The 27,838-nt window shown below is 34.6% G+C and overlaps 1 protein-coding gene across 8 annotated transcripts in view; it reads right to left on the reverse strand.

The window, feature by feature from the left end:
- BCAS3 (BCAS3 microtubule associated cell migration factor) overlaps window positions 1-27,838 on the reverse strand; it is a 599,290-nt gene that overhangs the window by 294,245 nt on the left and 277,207 nt on the right. For 5 of the 8 annotated variants that reach the window (XM_039255980.1, XM_039255979.1, XM_039255977.1 and 2 more), the window contains exons 17-20: window positions 14,793-14,837; window positions 7,144-7,268; window positions 5,003-5,168; window positions 2,955-3,055 (exon numbers count right to left, since the gene is read on the reverse strand). In XM_039255980.1, the coding sequence (XP_039111911.1) occupies window positions 2,955-3,055; window positions 5,003-5,168; window positions 7,144-7,268; window positions 14,793-14,837 (437 nt within the window). The remainder of the gene's footprint in view (window positions 1-2,954; window positions 3,056-5,002; window positions 5,169-7,143; window positions 7,269-14,792; window positions 14,838-27,838) is intronic. The other 3 variants (XM_039255983.1, XM_039255981.1, XM_039255984.1) reach the window with 1 other exon arrangement.

The raw sequence follows: 27,838 nt of genomic DNA on the forward strand, positions 1-27,838 counted from the left end.
ATTCCTTGCTAAACATCCTGCTCTCCTACTCTCTTCTGCCTGAGACAAAGTCTCTTTCCCATTTCCATTTACATCATGCTTTGTCTACTATTATTATAATTTCCGGAGTTTGTACAAGTCTGCTTCATTTGGTCCACAGATCCAAATACAAAAAGAAAATGCATGTAACATCTGAGAAGTTTGCAGTAGAGTTTTACTCCAAATGGTTATATCTGAGAATACCTTTAGTAATATATTCATCAATTTTTCAGGTTGGCAAATAAGAGGTGATTTCCAATATGGTTAAGTAAAACAAAAAGCTCCCTGGCATCAGGTATGGTATCCTTGTGCTCTGAGAGGTCACAACATCATCTCAAATGATTGGAGAGTAAGCAAGAGGGTAGTAAGAATGCCTTCTTAATGAAGCTCTAACTTGCATAAAGGAGTCAACAGATGGGCAGGTAAAGACATTCTCTCTAAACTGGCTCCAGCACTGCTTTTACCAATTGTATTTCAGGCTTTTACTCCCTCTGACGCAGATGTCCATCTTTTGCATATTTAATTGCTTCAGTCCTGTAATATACGGGCATGTCCAAGGACTCTCAAACAAATAGCCTTTCTTTGTATAAGAAAACAGGACTTTAAAATCAAGCTAATTCTGTGTCTCTACCATCAATGTAAAGAAGTAATATAGTAATTATTACAAAATACCTAGCTCCTAGGTGTTTTTATAACCTATTAAATTATATCTACAGTGACATTTCACAAAATAAGAGAAAACAAAATAATTATATCCATCACTTGTATAACAGATATTACAACATGGCCAATATTGCATTGTCAGAATAGGTATTTCATTATTAAATCCATGAAGTCTATTATTTGGAATTCAGTACTTCTGAGACAAGAAACAAAGATACAAAATGATGCTTAAAATGTTTTACGGTTTTTACAGAACTTTAGCATCTCTTCATTGACTATAATAACACCTTTATAAGAACAAGCACTGTCATTAATCTTTTAAAACTATCAAATTAGTGAGAGATGGTTTAGAACTGGAACTCGGACCTTTTTATCCTTGGCCCAAGCTAGTACATCTGGAATGGCCTAACATGAAATGCATTTATATTACATTTTAATTAGAAACTGTAGAATCATCAGTGGCTACCTTCTTTCAACCTATCTCTAATTATTTTTCTATTCCAACTCTGCAGCATGTCACAGGTTTGTCCTGTCTTCTCTGTTATACAGATATAATTAAAGCCCTCTCACCTTGCTCCAGGATGGCAGATCCTCCACACCACCCCCCACCCTCCCCTCTGAACCTCCCATGACAACACTGCCAGAGTGATCTTTCTAAAATGCAATTCTGATGGTCTCATTCCAATGCCTGAAAACATGTGATGGCTGCTACTGCCTATAGTGGTAGTTCTTAAACTGTGCACCCGGGGATCTCTGTAACTCTAAGAATTAGACAAAGGTGTTTAGAGCTGCTAAAATCAAGTAATGTCAATCAGCTTAATTTGCCAGCACACAAGAATTAAGGGACAGAGCTGCACTGGGTTTATGCCTCTATCTTTGTCTTATATATCTGGGGCTTGCTACTGTTTGTCTGCTGAACACAATAAATAACAAAATATCAAAATAACAAAACAAAGAAAACCAGTATTAATTCTGAGTCAACTCTTCTTAATTCAACAGTATTTTCACCATTGTTGAGAGACAAGGGGAAATGTTCTCCTGATTTTCATTTGATATCATACAAATTACATTTTTTTCTAATTTAAATGATAAAAATTAAATACATGCTCCGATAACCGAGAACCTAACAACTTTTATATACTCTGCTTCTTGAACCTGAAAAGGACTTACTATACCCCTCTGTGAGGGGTTTGGCAGCCAAAGTCATTGCCCTCACAATTCACTAATAGACCCATCTCATTTTATTTTACATTTTAATTAAATGCCTGTCTCCCGCATTAGTGAATTCACTGAGAAAAGAAGCAACATACTCTTCATGTTTAAATCACAAGTGCCTGACACATAGAAGTCACTCAGTAAATACATGCTGGAAGAATCAGTGAGTTCAATTTTATAAGAGACCAAGACTGCCAACTATCTGTTACTATTATGGAGTTTCGGAAATTTCAAGGAAAGTCAGTAAGTTTTCTCTGTTTCCAGTGTAATATGTAACACATTATAAGCATAAAATAAAATAGTTTTAGAACTATTTTACTTCATGCTGCATAAAACAGCCAGGCAAGATAGTAAGTTCAACATAACAAAACTCCATTAAAAGCATGTCAATGTTGATTTTTAGGAAGTTTCTTAAAAACATACAGTGCTCACAGCTATCAAGTGAAATTAAGGATCTAGTCAATTCCACAAAATTAAATTATAATTGTAAAGAATTTTTAATTCAATGGCCATAAACTGGATAATAAATATTAAATTGTCTTCCTACATCTCCCCTACAAAAAAAGGCTGTTTCTAGCTCACTGTACATTTTTCCCTTATACGAAAAAAGAATGCAGATCAATCTCTATAAGTGTTAGGGCTTAGATATGAAAGTAAAGAAACAAATAAATACCCCATCGAGTCGCAATCATTACTTCATTATTCCAAGTAAAATTCTACAAAAAGAAAAACTGCTGATACTTTCACAGTGAAGTTTATTATATCCTAGTATCCCAATTAGAAACAAAACTTTGGAGACGATCAGCTACACCTCCATGAACATTTATAATTGCAGGAGTATATCTCATGGCCAAGGAATATGAATAACCAGAGGCATACTTCGTGTGTGCTAAGGCTTATGGTTTACATTTGCATTAAATATCTTACTGGCCTCAATCTGTTGACGGCCTATGGCCTATGGACCAGTGGTTGTACGCATGGCTGCATTGAAAGTCTGCATTTTAAGATGAAATCTCAAAATACTGTATGGAAGATAAAAAACAATGAGAACTACTTACGGCCAGCAAGCAGGAACTGATAATACTGGACCGCATCGGCAGCGAGGAGCAGAGGGTGGTTTGCATTAAATGGTGGTTGCAATTCATTCCATTGAGGAGTTCTAAGTAAACAGCCGAAGAATATTAATATTTAAGCTTAATAGATGGGATGTAAATCACCATCACTGTCACCACTTATAGACTCTGATATAAACTCACACTATCTTTGCAATCATTAAAATGAACTTCTTGGAGTGCTGAAACCTGAAATACAAGGCCATCTGCTTAAAAAGAATGAAAAGAGCCGATATCACATAGAGCCGATATTAGTTTAATGGCAGAAGACCTTCCAATAGCATAGACAAGACATTCAAAGCACTGGACAGAGAGAGAGTGTAGAATTCAAATGCAACAACTAAGTAGTTCAATTTTACCTAATTTCGGACAACTATTAGAGCTCACTATTCTCAGAATATGTGTATATTTTAAGATAAAATGAAGCAGGTAAAGTGTTTTTTTTAAAAACACCATGCAGTTAAATTAATGGTTGACTTATTACAGACCTAATTAGTAGTTGAGTTCCAAAATAAGTCATTTATTTCAACGATGGTGCAGTAATTTCAATTAGATCTGCCTGCTCCTAAATAGCTTGATAAATAAGATATTGATCAGATCAATCTAGTCCAGTAAAGTAGTAGTAAAGAATGCTGGAGCCTCCAAAAATCAATAGAAGAATATTTTAAAATGTCAAAAGGAGAGGGATCATTTTTATATCCATTTTTGTCTGTTTCCTTCCATACTTGTCAGGACAAATTTTTTTCTGCCTCTTCTGCACCACTGTACACTAAATTGAACAGGTATTATTCTAGACTTTATTTCTCCCTCTTTAATACTTGCTTATAAGTATTCTAATGGTCATGTACTTTTAAGAAGGATTCTGATTCCTAATAAACATTTCTACAGTGCTTAGCCATTATATCCTGGGGAGGAATCACTTTAAAAGGAAACCTTACAATCTTGTTTATATTAATTTCCAGTCCCCTTAATGGCTGTTCCAATGGACTCTCTATTTTCAGTGAACATGAGAATAGGAACAGAGAAAGCACGAAAGTTCTATCTGTGTGAGACAGAAAACAACCCAAGTCCTAAAAAATATAACACAAAGATGCAAGGACAAAGTAATTCAAAAGGAGGCATACAACAAAGAAAACTGAAAACACATGATCACACAAAAATATGTACACAAATGTTCTTAGCAGCATAATTCATGACAGCTAAAAAGGTGAAGATGTCATCAACTGATGGATAAACAAAATGTTTAAACAAATGGATACAAAATGTGGCATATCCATGCAGTGGACTATGATTTGGCCACAAAAAGGAACGATACATGCTACAACATGGATGGACCTTGAAAACATTATGCTAAATGAAGAAAGTCAAATGCAAAAGGTCACATTTTCTATGAGTCCATTTATATGGAATGTCCATCATGGGCAAATCCAAAGAGATAGAAACTAAATTGCAATTGCCTAGGGCTGAAGGGTTGGGGGGAAATGAGGAGTGACTGCTAATGGGTATAGAGTTTCTTTTTGGGGGTAATGAAAATTGATTGCGATGATAGGTACACTACTGTGGGGAAACCTACTGAAAATTCTGTTTAGATGGATGAACTGGATTATATGTACATTATATCTCAAAAAAGGATTACTGATATATGCAACAGCAGGGGTGGATCAAAATAATTCTGCTGGGTGAAAAGCAGTAAGACAAAAAAGAGTACACTCACTATGATTCCATTTATTAAAATTCTAGAAAGTATAAACTAATCTCTAGTGACAGAGAGCAGTGGTTGACTGGGCTCAGCAAGTGAAGTAGGGATAAAGAGGGACAGGAGGGAAAGACAACAAAAAGGCAAAATAAAACATTTGGGGGCAATGGATATATTTATAATGTTAATTATGGGGCTGGTTTCACAGATATATACATATGTCAACTTTATCAAATTGTATATTTTTAATATTTTATACTTCAATAAAGCCGCTAAAAACAATGGAAGGAGGTACTACCTAACCAGAGTCCAGCTGGCTCGAGGTGACGTCATCACTTCCAGTGGGGTGTCATCACTAATCTTGGGGGCAGTGCTGAGTGGTCGTGGCTCCATCATGTGCTCCACTAAGGTCCCATAGCAGCTAATAATGTAGAGAGATTCAACGACAACTTGTTTGGACTGATCTACAAACAGAAAAAGAGAACCTGGTTGTGTGATAATGGCATAAAAGGAGCACAGCATAAATTTTATAAGGTACTGACCTTTCAGAGGCTGAAAGAGACCTTTCTGAGGCTGTTGAGAGAAAATATAGCAGGAAATTCTTCACGCGGTGCCTCCCCTGCCTAAAGGTTGCCTCTTAGAAGTAGATGCTAATGAATACGAGAAACTCTGGGCTATCAAAATATTTTTAAATCTTAAGCAATTAATTTTAAGAATGTTGAAAATACACTCAAAATTCTACCACAGTGAAACAATATTTCAGTTTTTTGTATTTGTCTGCAACGTAATTTGTTCCACGTTACAAAAAATGAATAACATCAGGTGGGACAGGGAAGGACGGACTGGAAAGGAACATTGTACAGACTAAGATTTAGTTATACGAGATATACTAACTCAACTGCATGAGAGGCTCTCTGTATGCTTAAATTAGCCTAACTTCTCCTCTACTTTCTCTCAGAAAACTTTGTCTTTTAAATCTGGATTAAAATAAACAAAATGGAAAACATGCAAGTCCTCCCTACCAAATCCTCTTTCTTCTTTCCTCTCCATGGGATCACTGGCCCCTCTAGGAAATGAAGACTATGCATACTTTAAGGTCAGGTGCTGTATATGGATCTAATCAAACGGCTTTATAAGGAGTACACATGTCCTCACTACCAAAACAGGTTTAGTCCTCTATCTTGGGTTTTACAGTAAACCTAGGAGCATATAAAATCACTCATGAATGCTGGGTGGGTCACCTTATCTCCATGCCAGAGGAATCAATTACAGCTGATTTGAGAAAATGGCTAACGACCAGTCAGTGGGACATAAAGGAGTAGTAAGTTAAAAGGGTAATTAGAACAGAAGGGAGAAGCATTTGAAATCGAGCTTCACAGAGGGTTTTAACTCGTAACAAAAAGTCATTTTGATAGCGTCATTAAAACTAAGGAGGTAACAAAAAAATAAAGATGGGATAAGGAAATGGAAGGCCTGCATACTTTACTGTACCCTCTCCCACTTAGGCAGGGAACCTGCTGTGCCTGAGATCCTATTTCCAAGGAAAGGGTCACAGAAAGGCGATAACGAGGGAGAGGGCTGATGTCTGACTGCCAGTATTAAGCGTAAAGCAGAGCCATTTTGCCAAGAACAATACAGCCTGTGGAACTCAGCAGAAAAGTGCCTCGCTAACAACTCAGTTTCTGACCTACTTTAATAGTGCTGAAATAATAGGGACAAAATCTTAACACTAAAAATTAAATACCTGCTCCATGAATGCAGGCACTCTTCTACACAGAAACATAAGGAATAATATACTAAAACCATAATTATATAAATTTGAGGTACTGATCTTGATGACTGACGCAGGGGTAAAAAAAAAAAACTTTACAAATTCAAAGGAGCAATGGTTACTATAAAAGATGGCTCCCATTTCTGAGTGGGAGCCTGTTTTTATCTTTTAATTTATAACAAAGTAGTTGGTGGTTTTTTTGTTTTTTAAAGTAAAGACTGAGCTTTAGAAAATCTGGGTTCAAACTCTGAAGCCATCACCTCCTAACTGGTGCTTTTAGCTAAGGTATTTAAAGTCACTGATCTTGAGCTCTTCGTCTCTGAAATAGGGATAATAAGGGTTTTCCTCTCCATACCTCAGAGGCAATGGCATGGAGTTAGCTTGTCAAAAATGTAAATAGAAAAAAAATGGTATGGAATTAACAGTGTTGAGGACACTGGTAGACTGTGGCCAACAAAACAAAATACAAACATTCAAATGGACTAAAAGTTTATTTCATATTTATAGTGAGAAGACAGCCTTTCTCCTTGACAAGACTTGCATAGTTGAGGACAGACATGCTAACTGAATGGAAACACGGATTTACAGAACAGTGGGTCCAAGATTATTCAAGGAGAACCACTATGAGTTTTACTAAAGGCAAGTTTAAGCTTCAGTAAGCTACATACCTTTTTCTCTTTTCAGACCTGCATTATTTGCAAACCATGATCTGGACGTTCCAAACACTGCAGCCACACAAAATTCTCCGCCCATTGATTTGCTGGGTGAAATTTGTGGAGGTGGTTTAACTTTGCTTAAAAAATAAAATAATAGTAAGAAAATTACCAAGATGGAATCACAGACCTCAAGATAGTGACATATTTTCTTTAAAATTCTACCTCTAAGTATTTAAACCCTCCAGTGTGGACATGCATTTTGCCTTAAATAATAACTGACAGTGTGAGACTATGTTCTGCAGTAAAAGTAAAATTATTTCAAAATTCTGGAGTGTTATCAGAATAGTAACTTATAAAAACAATAAAAATTAACTCCTTGAAGTATGTGCTCGTGAAATCCAAGCCATTTCTTTTCAGACGGATAACATTTTTCTGGAGATTTTAAAGGAGAACAATAGAATCAACATAAACATCTCACTATAATAAAATAATTTATCATTTCATTTTGATATATAAGATGTGAGATTGACAATACAGTTGACTGCAGACACTATGTATGAAAATAACGAGATGACAGAGAATGAAACCCTGGACATGGTCTCAGCCACAATGCTGCGCACAGTGATACAATGAATGGGGAGAAGACTGAATGCTCTAATACAATTATATTCACTGATCTTCCTATTTGTTGTTTATTTTTTCTTCATGGATTTGTGAAAATGATGTGTCTATTTTTGTTCTGTTCTCCACATATTTGAGGCATATTAAGTAACTGATGTAACTACCATTAAAAAGTACTTGCTTTCTTCTTTATTTTCTCCAATTTAGCTTTCATATCGTCAACTTCTAATATCAACCTTTCATCTTCTGTGACTCTTTTGCCTTGGCAAAAGCTTCCTCAGAGCTCATTGACAATCCTGCTGACTACCTCAGATAAACAACAGTAAGGTTTTCTCTAATTCACACACCAGAAAATAGCCTCGCTGCATAATGGTCAAGATCATAGCCCAGCTGGGACACCAGAACTCTGATGTTCCTGCTCTGCTAGTCAGTCTCCAATGTCAAGTAGCATTAATTCTCCCTTGTTTTGTTCACTATCCTTTATCTCTTTATCTTTTAATAAAGTATGATTAGGTAGAGAAAGATTTGAAGTCAGGAAGAAACCTGAAATACTGCCACTGTGTGACTTTGGTTAACGTATTTAACCTCTGAGTTCAGACTACTAATATGTAAAATACAAATACTAATGCCTACGTCATAGGGTTATCTTAAGTATTTTTTATTTATTTGTTCTCTAAGTATGCTCCCTGGCTAGTTATTACCACCTAAGAACTTCTTAGCTATGCAAATATTCATTGAGCCACACCTCAGTTCTGGGGATAGGGCTAATAATCTCAGTTGTTTTTTTTTAATAATCTTTTTTTTTTTTTTTTTTTAAACAAGCCCTCCAGGAGATTCTAGTGCATGTTCAGGTTTAAGAACCACTGTATTAGGGAAAGTACATAAAGCAATTAGGGCAGTACCTTCCAATATTACGGTACTCAACAATGGTAACCGTCTTCTATATGGCACACAGCCTTAACCTAATTTTCAAAAACATCAGACTGTGCTTTGGTTCTCTCCATTCTCAGGTCCTTATGACACTTGAAATAGTCTTCCACATATTTTATTTTCCCAGCCTTCAGCTCTGACATTTTCCTTCTAGGGAAAGCAAAAAGCTTGGATCAGAGGCCACTGTGACTGGTCTTTTGGGTCTCTCCCTTTGTACCAAATCTCGGGGAATGCAAATCGCCATATATGAAAAGGCCTCCTCTTTCCATCATTTACATCTCTTAATCACTTCACATCATTGTCCATAAAAATCATACCCAAGCCTAAAATACCAACACCAGTCACAGTCAGACTTCCACTGACAGGGAATAAAGACACAGGTTTTTTTTTTTAAAGATTCTCTGAGGAAATGAATCTGGTTCTACAAACAGCTTTACATCTTCCTTGTTGCATTGGCCACCACTACAATAACCTACCGACAGGAAAGTGGACACCAGCCTGACCCTCGACCTACAGTAGAACAAACATGTCACTTGCCTCCGTATCTGGGTAACCAGCATCAGCTTAGCCTTTCTGGATTTGAAGCTGTCTATTGGAATACCTTGGAGTGCAAATTCTCCTTCAAAGCCTTTATTTCCATCACTGAACTGCTATCAACTGAGCTAGTAAGTTCCTATAACAAGCATATTTTAGTTTCTCTGGTCATTTTTAACCCTTAGGAGTTTGGAGAGAGGAGAAGAGAAGAAAACCTTCCAGAATTTATTGAAAAGTGTTTCCAATTATGTGACTATGTGTTTTTACTAGAATCACCATCAGGGAACAATAATACTACAATGTACAAATAAGCCTTCACAGGGACAAATTCAAAGCTCTTTGCAAATTACTGATTGCTATTTTTGTTTTTGTTTTTGTTTTTTAAAGCATGTGGTAGGCAACAAGATAGAATACAAGTGAACAGCATGAAGAGACTGTTGGTACATATAAGAGAGACTATGGTACATATAAAATGTGCCTAGTAGGCCAGATAGTTCCTTGAAAACTCAGTAATAAAGAGTAGAAATATGGTAAAATATCAGTTTAATCTTTGGCCGCAAAAAAAATATAGTCTGTCTGTGTGTTTTAGCTTATTGTCTAATCAGTCCATGACAAAAGCTAAAACTTCTTATGCTTCCATAATATTACACATAACTTAGTGTCTGAGCACACAACTTAAAAGCATCAACACAGTATTATCTTACACAAACTCATTATCTGCTTCAGAGAATAAGTGTCTTATGATAAAAGTATGCTTAAAACTATGTAAAGAGTCATTATTTTAATTTTTAGACCTTATTTCTTCTTTTTCCTCTGATAGGGCCTTAATAAATCACGTTAGTAAAAATTGGGCTCACTAAGTGATTAGAAGAGTTTTTATCCCTGAGAATAACTTGCCACCTTGTACTTGGTATAGTGCTGTGTACTGGGGATGGAGCATATTTGGTGACTATATTCAAAGCAAGTAATTTTATACCATCGATCTACATTTGGAATGACTGGTATTTACCAAAACAGAACATAAAAATATGCATGTGTCTAGAAGACTTTCAGAAAAATAAAATAATCTGAAGAAAAGATTACTATTAATAAAGTATTCCTACCCAAAGGGCGAAAATGTAATTTTGACTAATTTTGCCCTTTATCCTAAGTTTTAAAAAGACCAACACCAGGAATTTTGGATGGAAATAGAAGTGAGCTTTTCCAAAATGACCCAGAATATTTCTATTGCAAAATAGCATTTTGTTGGCAGAAAAATAAAACACTGAAAAGTGAAACATATGTGGAAGGAACAAAAGATAAAAGTATTAGCCTTGTAAATCATGTTCACTTATATATTGGTGATCCAATCATTTTAGGAAAGCATTCCATTACTACCCTCTTTTTTCTTTCTTCCTCTCAACAGTTCCCTTTAACCTGGGAGAGGGACTTAAGAAATCCCTTTACAAAACATTTGCAAGTTTAAAAAGAATATGTCTGGGTGTTTGGAGGCCTTCCTTCTTTTATTTATTAATTTGTTAAATAGTCTTGATATAAAAAATAAAATTTCAATGTATATGGTGCCCAGAAATTCAACTGTGTTGGCTATGGTTTTAAATCAGAAAAAAACCTTCTGATAGAGCCAATGATGGACTCCTTTCTACTGAGAACTCTTGTTCTTTACTCCCCTGAGTCCATCATAAATAGTCTCATGTTCAAAAATTAAAAGTAAAATCTAGCTTAATTTGTGAGCAGTATGTAAAAGAAAAATGGAATGAATTCAACTTTTACCATATCAGGCAAAATAATGATCACAGAATATCATGTTTACTAAATTTGATATAAGAAAACAACGTAATAAAAACTAAAATAAACATACATAAAGAAAAAGACAAAAGGTACTGAATTTAAAACTCTGGAGTTTAACTTTTTGTCACTCCGTTTTGGGAGCCTTAACCATCTAACTGTTGAATGAGAATCATTTTCATTGCCATCAGAAGTTATGGGGACATTAACATTATGACATCTTGCAAATACTTATAAAGAGACTATTGAAGTTACTCATTGGCTTTTACTGTATTATGTAATCCAGTCAGATTAACATATTGAATTTCTCTTGCCTTTTTTGTTTCTCCGCACCCTACTGCAAAGAGGAAAAAAAAAGCAGAACTAATAATATCTGCTTTAAAAGTACAGAAAAATTATGTCCATCTGGATAAAACCACTATGTCCCATAGAACAGGACATAAATGGGGTTATCTGTGGATGGCATGAAAAGCAGCAATGAGGTCCAGTGCCTTGGTTAGGAGGACACAAGCATGGAAAGAGCTAAATTGAGATAGAAGCACCATTTCTTTCCTTTTCTAGAACATAAGGGTTCACTCAATATTCCAGTTTAAAATGTTAAACACAATATTGCTGTATGAATTACAAATGATATGTCTTTGTATATAAGAAGAAAAATCTTTATATTCCTCACTGTGATTGAACTTTTAAAAGGAATTTAGAAGTTTTCTCTTACTCTCAACTTTATTTTTCTAAAAGAAGAACGAAGAGGAAAACTGAAAGTGTTTTAGTTTAAATAAAGATATTAATAATATACCTAAAATTATTCTATCACAAATTATTCTTAAAGTGCTAACAGATTCATGTAAACTTAACAAATAAGTTTCTCCTCTTTATATAAACCTTTCCTTTCAAAAATGAATTTCTAATATTTTAAATATTCTCAAAAGAACAAGATTAGTTTAAATGAATTATTTATATATAAACTAAATACTCTCGGGTAGCACTAATTAAAACTTTAAATATAGTTTCATATGTAAGTTTTAATCCTTCTTTGAAATTAACCTTATATAATACAAATACAGGTTATGAGTATGGGATATATTCAGATGGGCTACTTTTGCCCATATTACTATGTATATATATTTTTTCTTGTGATAAGCAATTAAAAAATACCAGCAGTTTAAACATAATACTACATGCACATTAGGAGCTCAATAAATATTTGTAATATTGAAAGTAAAATCCATTTTTAACAATTCACCACAACTATTTCTCTTAAAATTTCTATATTAAAGAAGTATTATATGTGTGATTCTTTTATAGTATTTTATACAGCGATTCAAACTCAAATATCCTGGAGGATGCACAATCCCCAGAGTGTATAAGATGGCTAAAATGTCGAAGATGGCCTATGTAACTTCCCAACAAGCTTATTTTGTTATCAAAAGGAAAGACATTATTTTAAACTGACTCACTGCCACTGCGTGAATGTAAACAAACCAGTTTATCAAAGAATGAAGAATTAGTAGAAACTGTGATCTATCAAAGGCAAAACTTCAGCCAAATACAAAGGTTGCAACTTGAAAGTAATAAAAAAAATTGTATGAAATGTTCATTACATCTTAAGAGGAACCATAAAGATTTCATATTCTTCTAAAACACAAATGTTACCCTAAACTGGAAGTACTATACACATATTTGCTTGGCATAACGTTTTATTTCAGAACAGTAAATAAAAACATCCTCCGGTTGAATGCTAAATATCATGGAAAAATAGCAAAAACTGTTAAAACAAAGAAGCTCTTATAAACAAGCTAGAAGAAGTTGTCAAATTTATATTCATTTTGCTGCCTTAATTTGAGGTTTCATTAAGATCTTAATGGGAAAAACATGCACCACTAGTGAAGGAATGTATTTTAAAGGAGGATCTTTTAGGCCAGCATAAGTGACTAAAAACGAGTTTCTTGTGAGCTAACGATGGCATCAAACAAACCACAAAGCAGTCTTCTAAAAGACAGGCAATGATTTAAAAGTCTACTATATTTCATATATCCCTTTCTTTAATCTGGCTCTTTTAATCTTGTTTCAACCTCAAATCATTTCTGGTTGACAAGTGCTTTTGCTTAAATTTGAGGAGCACATAAGCTGTTGAAGGGATGGAGTTTTCTTATTTAATATACATACAACGTTTGTTTCTCCACCTTTACTTCTATGCTGAAACTTCAATCTTTATTAACATACTAAAACTCTTTTCTTTGTACTTAGAATGAGAAATTTATCCAAAGACGGAATCTAATTCTGAGTTTAGTCTACAGAGAAAATCTGTCATATGTTGAATCGAGCATTTAAAAACTGCTCACTATAAGTATGACCCATGTATCTTATTTGTTTGGGGAAGAAATCTGGTTAACAAAAAGACTAAAGATGGACCTGCATGGAATTTGTACTCATTTGTACCCTGAATTTCTTTAGAATAGTTTCACAATCTGTGTCCTAATTTTGATGCTGCATTTCAAGGAGGACGTTTTCATGATTTGTCACCCTGCTCTTACATGATAATGAAATTTTCAGATGTCCCTATGGCTGATGAACACTGAGATTAGTTTGCATCACGTGATAGTGTACCTGAAAGAACTACTGCAGTTTCTTTTTGTTCAGGAGAAAAATGATGGGCAGGTTTTTCCCTAGGAAAACGGGACAGTATGAACAATTCCCAGGAGCAGGTATGAGAACTACACACACACGTGCAAAACTCTTTCTAGTAGTCTGGCTCTATTTATAAAACGGATACAGCTTACGTTGCCCCAAATTTCCTTCTGACTCACTTAACTCTTAAAAACAAACAAACAAAAAATTATATGATCTAACTTAAAGACGCTTCTTTTCAAAAATGGTATTTTTCCCTTATTCAAGACATAGTAGCAGACGCAGCTAACATTTACTGAGCTCTTATTATGTGCCACTTAAAGAAAAGGAAAGGGAGAAGCAGGAAGGTTTTAGAAAATTACACACGATCATATAGGTATTAAGTGTGTGAACTAGGGTGTGGGACCTAGACAGGCTGACTTTTAACCAGAACGTTAAACATACCAGGCTCTAAATTCATTCTACTTCACATCTTTACATAAAAGTATTAAATATGCTCTGTTTCTTTTCTCTGACCCTCATGTCTAAGACTGGCAAAGTTATATTTTAGGCATTATTATATAAGAATTTACTAAATAAATAAGTTATAGTGAGTAGGTGCTAATAACTCAAAATAATTTATTTAGGGGTTTTATGTGAAACACAAATTTCTTCATCGTGTAGGCCCTTAAATACCTAAATTCGTCAAAATGGAACTGACCCTATTCCTTTGGTACCAAATAAAATGCAGTAAAAATTTATAGGGTATTTTTAGTATACCTTAAGTATCTTTATATTTCAAAATAAATCCTATCTTTGAATGTTCAGCATGATACATAGGGTGCTTTGATCACTATAATACTCAGAGCTTTAAACTTGGGTATTAGCCTTGTCTTATACACTAGCCTTATGAGAGAATTCTGCTAATTTCTTATTTTTAAATATTAGTCTGCAACTGTTTTATTGGACTCTTCAAGAAATGAAATGAAACAACAACAAAAAAAGCCCCAACTGCTCTTTTAAAGCTCAAATATCAACATTCATGTCCCATCTATAAATTGCTCAGTAATTTGGTGCATCTATCTGTGATCAGGCCATGCAACTGAAAACAAAAGTACAAAACAGAGTTACTTTCTGAGAGTACAGCAAATGAATTAGGCATGCGGGACTGAACTGGGACTCACCATGGAGCTTTTATGGAAAAACACCCCGCTCCAAACAGATAAGGCCTTCATGGAAAAGGGGGGAAAATGCACAAAAAATTAGAGGAAAACTCATTTCACATTAACAAATACATGTATATCATACTGTTATAGAGTATGGATAAAATAACTGAAAAAATTAGTAATCATTTGCAATTCTGCTATAGACACGGAGTCGGATATAACCAATAAACAGAATGACGTGAAATAACAAGTCCCTTAATTTTCATAGGATTAGCGATTTCAAAATGGTCTATTTCTCCCCCTTTTCTGGAGTACCCCTAAAGGGGTTCCTAAGGTAAAATAAAATAAATTTCACTTCTGAGGCCCTTAAAACAAAGTACAGGTTACATGGAATAATCAGATGGAGAAAAGAGGGATCAGTAGCAACAGATGTGTGGTTGTATGACACAAAACGTTTAAAATCAGCTAAAGAGAACTCAATAAAAAATTGATAAGCATTATTTGCTCTTCACTGATTGCATTCTCAGAGCCACAGAAAGAATGTATTCTCTAGGCTACCTATTTAAAGTAAGTTGAACTGTGTATTGCTGGCCAAAGGAACAAACACTAAATATAAGTAGTATGATTTATTTCCATGTAGGGTCACATTCCAGGAAATTAGCATTTCTCTTAATAGTGATAGAGATTGGCTTCTTCTACCCAGCCTGCATTGGGCTAGGCTGGAATACTGTAAACTAAAGCCACAACTGTTTATTTTAAATACAACTGGGGATACAGAGTCCGATTTCATTGTTACATGTACTTCTTACTAATATTCTGTTCACAGCCATTTCAGACATGCTATGCATATTTGCATACAAAGATAGGCTGATTTAATTATATCCCAAACAAAATGTTGCTACAGCATCTGACATTTCGAAGTAAGACATAGATTGAGAAGGAAAGCACACTGGCAAAATCTGGATATTTTCTTCTTCAACTTTGGTGCTAAGAACCTTATAAAAATAAACATTTCTGCCAAATGATTAGCATTAATCTGCCTGTGAATTGCGTTTCACAAAAAGAAACCTGGGTAGAATGTTTTCACAACACTGAGTACAATTCTCAGGGCTGATGCACAGAAGAAGCAAAGAAGGGTAGGAGATACTAATTACAGAAGAGTGAGCTGGAAGAACTGAGAAATCAAAGAAAAAAGAAAAAGAAAAGCAACTTTAGAAATGGTGTCAATGCAAAGTAAATCTCTCTCATAGTTAATAAGACACAACCAAAGATATGATGTCATTATCCACATTAAAACATTGGATTTTCAAACTTTTTAAATTGAGACCCATAGAATACATTTTAAGGTGAAGGCTGATGTGTGCATGAATATGCATAAACTGAAACAATAATTGAACGAATGTGTTTTTTGTCTGTAATCAACTTTGCTATTTTCTATCTCAATGTTTTATAAACATTAATGCTGGGATTTAGTTACAAGGAAGGTTAATGCACATTCTGACAGGGTACGTCTGGGTGGGGCCTGAGATTCTGTATATCCAACAAGTTCCTGGCTCATACCAAAGCTGCTTGTTTGCAGAACCAGTAGCAAAGTTGCGTTTTATTTTTTTCTATTTAATTAATGAAAAAAGGTCAAAATCCCCTTATCTGATTGCATGATTCACAAATTACATCGGAAACAAAATGTTGCTGGAGCTCACCAGGCATTCCAACAAACACCAATTTAAATAGTGACCACTGGAAGACTCCAATCTCAGTAACATAATAATGCCCTGCAGAAATTATCAGAAAATAGAAACTTCGATAAGTTTCTATCTGCCCACAGATACTTCCAAAATGAAAAGGTTACTGTTAGCATACAGTACCCAACTTCTTTTAGGTTTCCTCATTAAGCAAGACATGTGAAATAACAGTTCAAATGATTCTGACACACGCGCTGACCATCAGGAACATCTAGACATGAGTTGCTCTTCATTATAATATAATAGAATTCAGTTTTTTATATCAACACTGGACGGTGTCCCATCTCATTCTAAATATCAGACTACAGCTAATTCACTGCAAAACATTTGCAAGTTTTATCCTGGTCCTTTATGACTTAAAAGGCTTCTTTACAGATTCCAAAAACAAACAAACAAAATTGAAACAAAACCTTAAAGTTTCCACATTTCAAAAGACCAAATGATGCTCCCCACCTACAGAGCCAGTAAATACCCTTTCCTAGGTTAAGGTTTCCTTATATATAAAAAGGAAACATGAATTTGCCAAACAAATTAAATACAAGCTTCAAAAAAATCTCGTAGATTTTCCTTTCTAGGCAATAGCAGTGTATGTTGTCAACAAAAGATTTCAACAACCATTTCCTTCCCCACAATCCTAAAATGACTATTAACTCTCCAGACACTGTAGTAAACAGGCCTGTACAAAGCAGCAGCATTGTCAAATTTAAAGACAATACAGTTCTCACTGTTCACAACATAACCCAGTTGTGTGAGTTAAAAGCAACCCTTCTTCAACCAAATAAAGAACCATTGGCCAACACAGCTCAAGGAGAAAACCAAGAGCTGGAGAAACTGAATGAGGACCCGCTCTCACACTTGGCATGTTCCCCATCTACACGTACCCACTTCTTACCCACTCCTACAAACTGGACCTCTGCCACATACATGTAAAAGAAGAGCCACAAACTCCAAAGAATTAGAGGGACTGACGTAATTACTGACTTTGTATGGGTAGTGTCAGCTGTTCTTTTGAAATGTGCCTGCTTCATCTTTCCTCAGTAGCAAAAGAATGAAAATAAAAAGTCACAAAGAACAAGTCCATGATCCAGCTGTCTTCGCCTATGATTTCCCCTCCCCTTTCAAATTCCCACAGTTGTAGTTTTATATGAGGGTAGTTAGAAAGAAGAAGAGAGTATGTGAGTGGGAGTGTATGTTGAATAAAATGGTCTGAATTAACATATGCAACTCAAATTATGATGCTCAGATATTAAGAATTTCTGTGTTTTCTCAACACTATTAAGTTTCAGCAGGTTTAGCAATCCTGCCATACAAAATATATTCACTTTGTCACAATTATGTGTTTTTTTAAGCTGAATTCTGATTCGAAAGCATCAGGGCTGGCCAAGAGATTAAAAATCCAGAAATATTTTTTATAGACTTATTTATAGTGCAACATGAAATGACTTGACCATTGGCTCTCAATGGGTTTCTTCCTGAGATTCTCAGAAGACAAGAAGGAATTGTTTTATATAATAATATTAATGCTATATAAGTTTTTAAACGCCGATTCATTTTGTTAAATGTCCGATTATAAAACAAAAGCTTTGGTCTTACTAGCTGAAAGCAAGGCATATGTGAAGATCTTTTTTTACTGTTTATTTATTTTAAGATAATGAGAGAGACACAGTGTGAGCAGGGAAGGGGCAGAGAGAGAGAGAGAGAGACACAGAATCTGAGGCAAGCTCCAGGTTCTGAGCTGCCAGTACAGAGCCTGACACGGGGCTCAAACCCACCAACTGTGAGATCATGACCTGAGTTGAAGTTGGACGTTTAACCGACTGAGCCACCCAGGTGCCCCAAGATTTTTTAAATGCAAGGAAAAGGTAAAACTAGATTTTATTTTGAACACGCTGAATTCTTCCATAACCTGACTTTAGTACTGAAAGGTATAAATGATTCGGTTCAATCATCTTTAAAGAACTAACTAGAGTCTAAGAGAAAAATTCTATAAACATATTCTGAAAGTCCTATTTTTCAATTGCTCATGTCTTCTGAGAATTCAGACGCTATCACATAGCAGACACCAGAGCCCATATTTATTATGAACAACTATATACCTACAAACTGACAATTTAGAAGAAAAGGAAAAATTCTTAGAAATATACAAATTACCAAGACTAAATAAGAAAGAGAAAATCTAAACAGACTAATATTAGTAAGGAGATAGAATCAGTAATCACAAATCTCCTAATGAAGAAAAGCTCAGGACTAGATGGCTTCAGTGGTAAATTTTACCAAACTTTTAAAGAATTAACACCAACTCTTAATCTCTTCCAAAAAATCAAAGTGGATGGAACTCTCGCAAACTCATTTTGCAAAGCCAGCATAATCCTGATACCAAAACCAGAAAAAGACATCACTAGAAAAAAAAAAAAATTACAGGCCAATATTACAAATGAATATAAATGGAAAAATAATAAAATACTAGCAAACCAAATTCGGCAGCACTTTAAAAGGAACATTCACCATGATCAAGTGAGATTCCTTCTGGGGATGGCAAGGATAGTTCAACATACCCCAAATCAATCAATGTGGTATATAACATTAGTAGAATGAAAAGAAAAATCAGATGATCATCTAACAGACACAGAAAACCATTTGACAAAATTTAACATCCATCCATAATAAAACTCTTAACAAATCAAGCATAGAAGGAACACATCTCAACATAAAGGCCATATATGACAAGCACAGCTAACATCATACTCAATGGTGAAAGACTGAAAGCTTTTCCTCTAAGATCAGGAACAAGACAGTGGCACCCACTCTCACCACTCTTTTCAACACAATACAGGAAGTCCTAGCTAGAGCAATCAGGCAAGAAAAGAAGAATCGGGGGAAAAAAGAAGTAAAACGGTCTCTATTTGTAGATGACATAATTTTATTTATAGAAAATCCTAAAGACTTAACCAAAGGACTGTAAAATCTAATCAATGAATTCAGGGAAGTTACGGGATACAAAATTAACATAGAAAACTCAGTAAAGTTTCTATACACTAACAACAAATCTTTTGAAAAAGAAACAATGGAACCAATCTCATTTATAACAGCATCAAAAACAATAACACACTTAGGAATAAATATAACTAAGAAGTTAAAAGATCTCTACTCTGAAAACTATGAGACATTGATGTATGAAATCAAAGAAGACACAAATAAATAAAAAGGTATCCTGTGGTCATGAGCTGTGAGAATTAATGTCAAATGTCAATACTACCAAAAGCTATCTATAAATTCAATGCACCCTATCAAGGATCCAATGGCATTTTTTATAGACATAGAAAAAAACTTCCCTAAAATTTATATGGAACCACAAAAGACCCCAACTAGCTGGAAGAAATCCTAAAAAAGAAGAACAAAAGCAGGAGACATCATACTTCCTGATGTCAAGTTAGGTAAGAGGGTATAAGCTAGTGTTAGAAAACTTTGATATGTTTTCTTCCAAGTTGAGACTATCTTACTTTTGTGGCCCCCATCACACCACCACATCATTGTTTTTAAAATAATTTTTTGTTCTTATTTTAAGGGATTTGGGAAAGGAAGAAAATTAGGTATACATGCTATAAAGCTATAGTCATCAAAACAGTATGGTATTGGCATAAAAACAAACAGACCAATGGAACGGAATTGCAAACATACAAGATCCATTAATATTTGACAAGGGAACCAAGAATACTCAACAGAAAAATGACAGTCTCTTCAATAAATGGTACTGGGATAACTGAATATTCACACGTAAAGAATGAAACTGGGCCTGTATCTTATATCAGTCACAAAAATTAACTCAAAATGGATCAAAGATTTAAATGTAAGACCTGAAATCATGAAACTCCTAGAAGAAAACACAGGAACAAAAGCTCCTTGACATGGGTCTTAGTAATAATTTTTAAAATAAGACACCTAAAGTACAAGCAACAAAACTAAAAATAATTTTAAAAACTTCTGCACAGCAAAAGATACCACCAACAAAGTGAAAAGACAACCTACAGAATACAGAATGGGAAAAAATATTTTCAAACCATCTATCTGATATATAAAGAACACATGCATTCAACGGCAAAAAAAATAAATAACCCAATTAAAAAATAGGCAAATGAATTGAATAAACATTTTTCCAAAGAAGATATACAAAAGGCCAACATGTTCATTAAAAGGTGCCCAACATCAGTAGTGATTAGGGAAATTCAAATTAAAAGCAAAATGAGATGCCATCTCATGCCTGTTAGTATGCCACGATGAAGAAGACAAGAGATAAACAGCCAAACTATGGAGAGAGCCAAAATGTTCACTGACTGATGAATGGATAAAGATGTGGTGTATATATACACATATAAATGTGTGTGTATACACACACACGTACACACACATATATATAATGTATATATAATATATATGTATATAATGGAATATTATTCAGCCACCAAAAAGAATACAATCTTGCCATCTGCAATGACATGGATGGGACTAGAAGGCATTATGCCAAGCGACATACGTCAATCAAAGACAGACAAATATCATATGATTTCACTCATATGTGGAATTTAAGAAACCAAACAGATGAACATATGGGAAGTGGGGGAGGGGGAGGGGAAAAGGAGAGAGGAAAACAAACCAAAAGAGACTCTTAACAATAGAGAACACGGGTGCCTGGCCGGCTCAGTCAGTTAATTTTTTTTTCTGAGAGAAAGAGAGAGACAGTGTGAGCAGGGGAGGGTCAGAGAGAGAGGGAGACACAGAATCCGAAGCAGGCTCCAGGCTCTGAGCTGGCTGTCAGCACAGAGCCGGACACGGGGCTCAAACACATGAACCGTGAGATCATGACCTGAGCCGAAGTCAGGCACTTAACTGACTGGGGCACCTGGGTGGCTCAGTCAGTTAAGTGCCTGACTTCGGCTCAGGTCATGATCTCATGGTTTGTGGGCCCCACGTCAGGCTCTGTGCTGATAGCTCAGATTATGTGTCTCCCGCTCTCTCTGCCCCTTCCCCACTCGCCCTCTGTCTCTTTCTCTCTCTCTCTCAAAAATAAATAAACATTTTAAAAATTTTTAAGGGGCACCTGGGTGGCTCAATTAGTTAAGTGCCCGACTTTGGCTCAGGTCGTGATCTCATAATTCCATGAGTTCAATCCCTACATCGTTCCGTGTGGTGACAGCTCAGAGCCTGGAGCCTGCTTCAGATTCTGTGTCTCCCTCTCTCTCTGTTCCTCCTTCACTCACTCTCTGTCTCTGTCTCTCTCTCTCAAAAATAAATAAACATTTTAAAAAGTTAAAAAAAGTTTTTAAATAAAAAACCAATAGAAAAAGAACAAACTTAGGGTTGATGGAGGGAAGTAGATGAGGGCTGGGCTGGGTGGGGGATGGGTATTAAGGAGGGCACTTGTGATGAGTACCGAGTGTTGCATGTAAGTGATGAGTCACTGAATTCTACTCCTGAAAACAATATTGCACTGTATGTTAACTAATTAAAATTTAAATTAAAAATGACAAGAGGTAGCAATGCTGTCATAGATGTGAGAAAAGGGAACCCTCGTGCATTGTTGGTATAAACTGGTACAGCGACGATGGAAAGCAGTAGGGGGGAGATCCTCAAAAAATTAAAAATACAACTACCCTATAATCCAGCAATTCCACTTCTGGGAATATAACCAAAGGAAATAAAAATACAAACACAAAAAGATATCTACATCCCCATGTTCCTAGCATTATTTACAACAGCCAAGACATGGAAACAACAGGAGTGTCCATTGATGGACACTATATATATACATATATATAGTAGAACACTTTTGTGTATATATATATACATATATATGTATATATAGTGGAATATTATCCAACCATAAAAATATGAAGAAATCTGACCATTTCAAACAACATGGAAAGACCTTGAAGGCATGCTAAGTGAAATACATCAAAGAAAGACAAATACTATATGATCTTATTTATCTTAAGATAAATCTTTTTTAAAAAACTCAGAAAAAGAGATCACACTTGTGGTTAAGAGATGCAGAAGGTAGGAGAAGGGGGAATTGGAGGAAGGTGGTCAAAAGATACAAAGTTTCAGTTATAAGATAAATCAGTACTAGGGATGTGATGTACAACATGATGACTATAGCCAACTCTGTGGTATGACATATAGGAAAGCTGTTAAGAGAGTAAATCCTAAGAGTTCTCATCACAAGGAAAAAGTGTTTCCTTTTTTCTTTTCTTCTTTCTTTTCTTTTTATTGTATCAGTAGAAGATGGATGTTAGCTGAACCCACTTGGTAATCATTCCACTGTATGTGTAAATCAAACTATCATGCTACACACCTTAAACTTACATAGTGATATAAGTCAATATACATCCCCAATGTCTCAAAGAAAAAACTGAAAAAAGAATAAGCCCATATAAATGTTAAATACTAACTAGAGAAAACGTTATATAATACTATTTGTAAAATTGTAATGTAAAGCTGTATTCTCTACCAATATATTCTAGGAACCTTAATGACTGCTACATTCTGTGTAGCTCTGTTAAAGAACTACAGAAATGGACTTAGAATTCTCATATACATATGAGCAAAATTAGTCCTTGGGCCAATTTTTCCAGTGTTACATTTCATTTTTCATTAATTTAATTTTAACCACTCTATACTAAAGATACCTATGGCAAATCTCAAATTATTGATCTATAGGGCAAATTGAAGCTGAAACAGGTTGGTTCACTATCTAATTTGAGATATGCTCAACATGCAAAGTTAAATTACAAACTCAAGATTTTCATTAGAAAAACATTAGATAATGTTAAAATTCTGCCAGATGTTGCAGAAAAGACGCTAGAATAGCATAGACTATCAAATTTCTGTACAATTACCACTACTGATTTTTAATAGTAAACTTAACTCAAAAAAACAAAAAATCCACAGATTTGTGGTAAAATGAACCAACCATGGTATATTTTAAATACTCCAATGATGGAGCACAAAAATTGTAAACTCAGACTGTGGTAAGTATATTATACATGCAGATACATCTATATCCATTCTAATGAAAATACATTGTCCGTTATTTTATATTTGGAGCCAAACATTTATAACTTAGTTATCAGAAAATAACACTTACACAAGACAAGGCTGGGAATTAAAGAATTACCATCTGCTACAGTATCTGGTGAGTCTTTCTCTGAATCTTTCCCATTTAATTCTCAGAACTTAGCATATAAGGTTTGAGGCTCAGGCCAAACTATGTAGATAAGTTAAGGCAGACTTAACTGAATTAGAAAAAGAAGGAATGGACCTTTCTTCAAGGCCTTCTGTATGGCAATGTCATTTGCTCACTTAGCAAACTCTATGGCAGATTTGGTCTACAAATTTGAGATAATCAAATAAATGCTATTAAATGTTTCCATTTCTAAATGAAAACAATCATCTATGTTTTCTAAATGAAGCTCTTGTTACTGGCCTAGGGCTCAACAGTGAGTGAGGCTTAGAAATTAGGGAATGGAACGAAAGCTCTGGTGGGAACTCACACAGTGTCCAGCTAAAAGATGATAATCCAAATATATAAACTTCTATTCTTCAGATGAAGAAACTTATCTAGGACACACTGGTAATATGTAGCAGAGCCAACTGAGAAGTCAGGGCATCAGATTCCTAAGTTAATATCCTTTGATGACATTAACCTTTGTCTACAGTGTCAGGCCCAAGGTTCCTAATACCCACTTCAAATTGCTCACAAAAACACGAATAAATATAAAGATGGGAGAAGGGAAAAGAATTAGAAGCTGCTCCATTTAAGACAAAAGAAACATGAAAGACAACAAATCATCTCATGTTTACTTCTCTGAAAATGGTCAGTTATTTAAGAGCAAGGAAATAACTTCTTTACCAATATCTGTATTTTTCATTCCCATGAAATTACTCTGATCTCTTTTTGAAACTTGTTGCTCTGTTTACCCCTAAACAATGATATGTATATATTTATAACTTTAGATTTAATGCACATAAAATTAAGCATACTGATGAAAAATTATCTATTTAGTAAAATTTTACATAGGAAGCATTAAAAAAAAAACCTTATCACTTACTTGATTCATTAATTCAACCAAACATCTATGAAATGCTACTTAATAAATTCCTACTATAAATACTTAACACTTCAAAACAATGAGCAATTCCTTAGCACCCCGTTTCACTTTAAGAGATGAGAACTATTCTTATTTACATATCATAAAAACATGATGGAGGTTTTTCCAATGCGCCAGTCTTACACTGAAAGAAAATGGACTCTGTTTGAATGAGTGATTGTTGAGCCAAATGATTTCTAGCACTTCTTTTGCCTTCATCAATGCATACTGGAGTCAGGTTAAACAACAGCTGTTGCCAAAATAGGCCTTTTTTCCTCCCAAGTGCTGCTTCAAGGTACAGAACATGAAGGTGTAAATACATCTGTCTTTTGCCATTTGTAGTTCTACTGGCCTCGTGCGTGTCTTGGAGTAAGACAGATGGTCCCTGACACTGCACGGGCTTCCAGGGATATATATTTCCAAAAATAAGAGGGCAGATGTGAAATACGGTAAGCACACGTTTATCCCCTCAAGGTTTGAACTGAGGCTTCTATCACAATTTAAATATTCAAGTATAGGATCCTTAGGCAATTCTTAAATATCTCTTTGCTAGAAATACAACTTTTTATGCTTATTTTGCCTTTATGCCAAATATATAAGACATGGAATAAATAAATGTTGATGTAACCTAGGTAAGTATGTAATTTTATTAGACATATTATTCAGGCATACTGGAAGTAGTCACAGACCTTACATGTCTATAAATGAGTCAGCTCTGTGTTCTATTTCTACATAATCCATGTCAAATACTTCTTGTTAGTTTTATTTTTAAAATGCTAGCAAAGGCATGTCATAGACGAAAGTTAGAGTAAATTAGAATTTCTAGAATGAAGACACCTAGAAATGAAAATCCCATTTGCTCATCACTCTGGTAACCTTAATATGGCAAGTAAAATTCTCAGTAAATATAACAAAATTTAATGGAAATAATGCAAATTACTAACTGCAGTCTTGAGAATTGGTCATAGTAAAAAAATTTTAATAAAAATGAAATAAATATAGCCCTTAAAATCTAAAGGGATGAAATCTAATGATATGAGATGTATAAGATTTGGTTCAAATCACAGCATATATAAAAAAATAGAAATTAAGGGAATATATTTTGTTCTCAGAAAACAAATATTACTTTTGGTAAGGCAAAATACATGTATTCCAGTGAAAATGCTAAATTTTAAGGTAATATTACCATAAATTGTATTCTGAAAATTCTATGAACAAATGTTGGGGTGACTTAGAGTAAAAATTAAAAGGAAAGTACACTATAGCAATTTCTGGATAAAATCAACAAACCTTTCAGAAAGTGGTTTAGAAGGGGTGCCTGGGTGGCTCAAGTTAGTTAAGCATCCAACTCTTGATTTCAGCTCAGGTCATAATCTCACAGTTGTGAGTTTAACCCCACTTCAGGCTCTGCGCTAACAACACAGCCTGCTGGAATTCTCAATCTCTCTCTCTGTCTCTGTCTCTCTTTCTCTCTCCCTCTCTCTCATAAATAAATAAATAAACATTTAAAAATAAAGAAAATGGCTGAGGGGTATTAAGTCTTATAGGAATAGCCAAGTATAAGTTATTAATACTATTATAAAAGTGTTTATAGGTCACTATGATCTGTGTTAATAGGAAGTCAGAGAAAAAATTGCAGGAAGGGTGGGATAAAAAAAGATCAGCAGGTGGGGAGGGGGGAAAAATAATAGGCAGGGTACTGTGTGCTGCCCTAACGGCTCTACTACAGGTAGAGAAGTCATTACAGACAACTCTATGACAAAAACCAACAGTGAGGTTTAAAATCTCTTTTGATAACTGTACTATGGTTATGTAAGAGAATATCTTTAATTTTAGAAGTTATATATTGAAATTTATAAGGAGTTACTAAATCTACTTTTAAACAATTTAAGAAAAATATGGTGTGTGTGTATGTGTGTGTGTATGTGTGTATGTGTGTGTACAGAGTGAGAGAATGTGAATGATAAGGCAAAAATACTGGATTGTTAACATTTGGGGAAAATGGCAATTTTACTGGTCTTATAATGATTTTTTTTGGTAAATCTGAATCTATTAAAATTTTTAAAAATTACAAACCAAGTATTCATTGTGGGACAAATATTCTCTTTAAACACTTCAATACAGAAGATGCTGAAAAGAATTTAAAAACTCAGCAAAAATATAATGGTATGAGAATGGATATAAAAAGCCAAGTCAACAATGTAACATGTGTACCTTGAACTACTATTAATTCCAAAGCCCATAACTCAAATTCATCTAAGTTATTTCATTAATAAATAATTACTAAATTGTCTATAATATAAAGGAGCATAATAAATGCACCCTAAAAAGTGAGGAATTGTGACTAAGTTTTAGAAAGAAAAGAAATGTAAAATTTATCCAAGTTCACAAAGTATGGCAGTGGAAGGAGACACCAGATGATTATGTTTCTGTCCAGCTAAGTGCAGAGAAATAGAGAGTAGCAAGAGAAGAGCATGAAAGACTGTGAGAGCTTTATCTTTTTATTGTGGAAAAATTCAAATATATACAAAAGTAGGCTCAGTTTCCACTCCTCCCCACAAATAATATTGAAATTAAATTCTAACATCATAGGATTTCATGCACAGAACCTCAGTTACTGTCTTAGAAAAGCTTATTTGAAAAAGAGAGCGAATTCTTTACATTATAAAAACAGCATAGCTCATAAGTTTTGAAAACAACAAATACCAGAAACAAAGCTAAAATTCAATTCAAGAAGAATAATTTTTAGTATTCTTTCACTTGGATTCGGGAAACACACACAAAACTCATAAGTACTTTGCAGAATTGTACAATGCTCGGTTGAATCAAGAAGGTACAATTATGGATGACTTCTATGAGTAAAAAAAATAACTTTAAAATTATGATTCAAGATTTAGTCTAATTTTTATTTGATTCTACATCCCAGAAAAGATTATACAAAAAAAATAAATAAACTAACTGTAAATATAAGTTCATAATCTCTTTCCTATTCATAGCCATTCTAATTTTAAATATTTTTTACGGTTATTTATTATTGAGGGGCAGAGGGAGAGACAGAGTGCGAGCAGGGGAGGGACAGAGGAAGAGGGAGACCAGAATCTGAAGCAGGCTCCAGTCTCAAAGCTATCAGCACAGAGCCTGACGTGGGGTTCGAACTCACAAACCGTGAGATCATGAC

Source organism: Hyaena hyaena, unplaced genomic scaffold (genome assembly GCF_003009895.1).
Source record: "Hyaena hyaena isolate Hyena2069 unplaced genomic scaffold, ASM300989v1 scaffold_553, whole genome shotgun sequence".
NCBI lineage: Eukaryota > Metazoa > Chordata > Mammalia > Carnivora > Hyaenidae > Hyaena > Hyaena hyaena.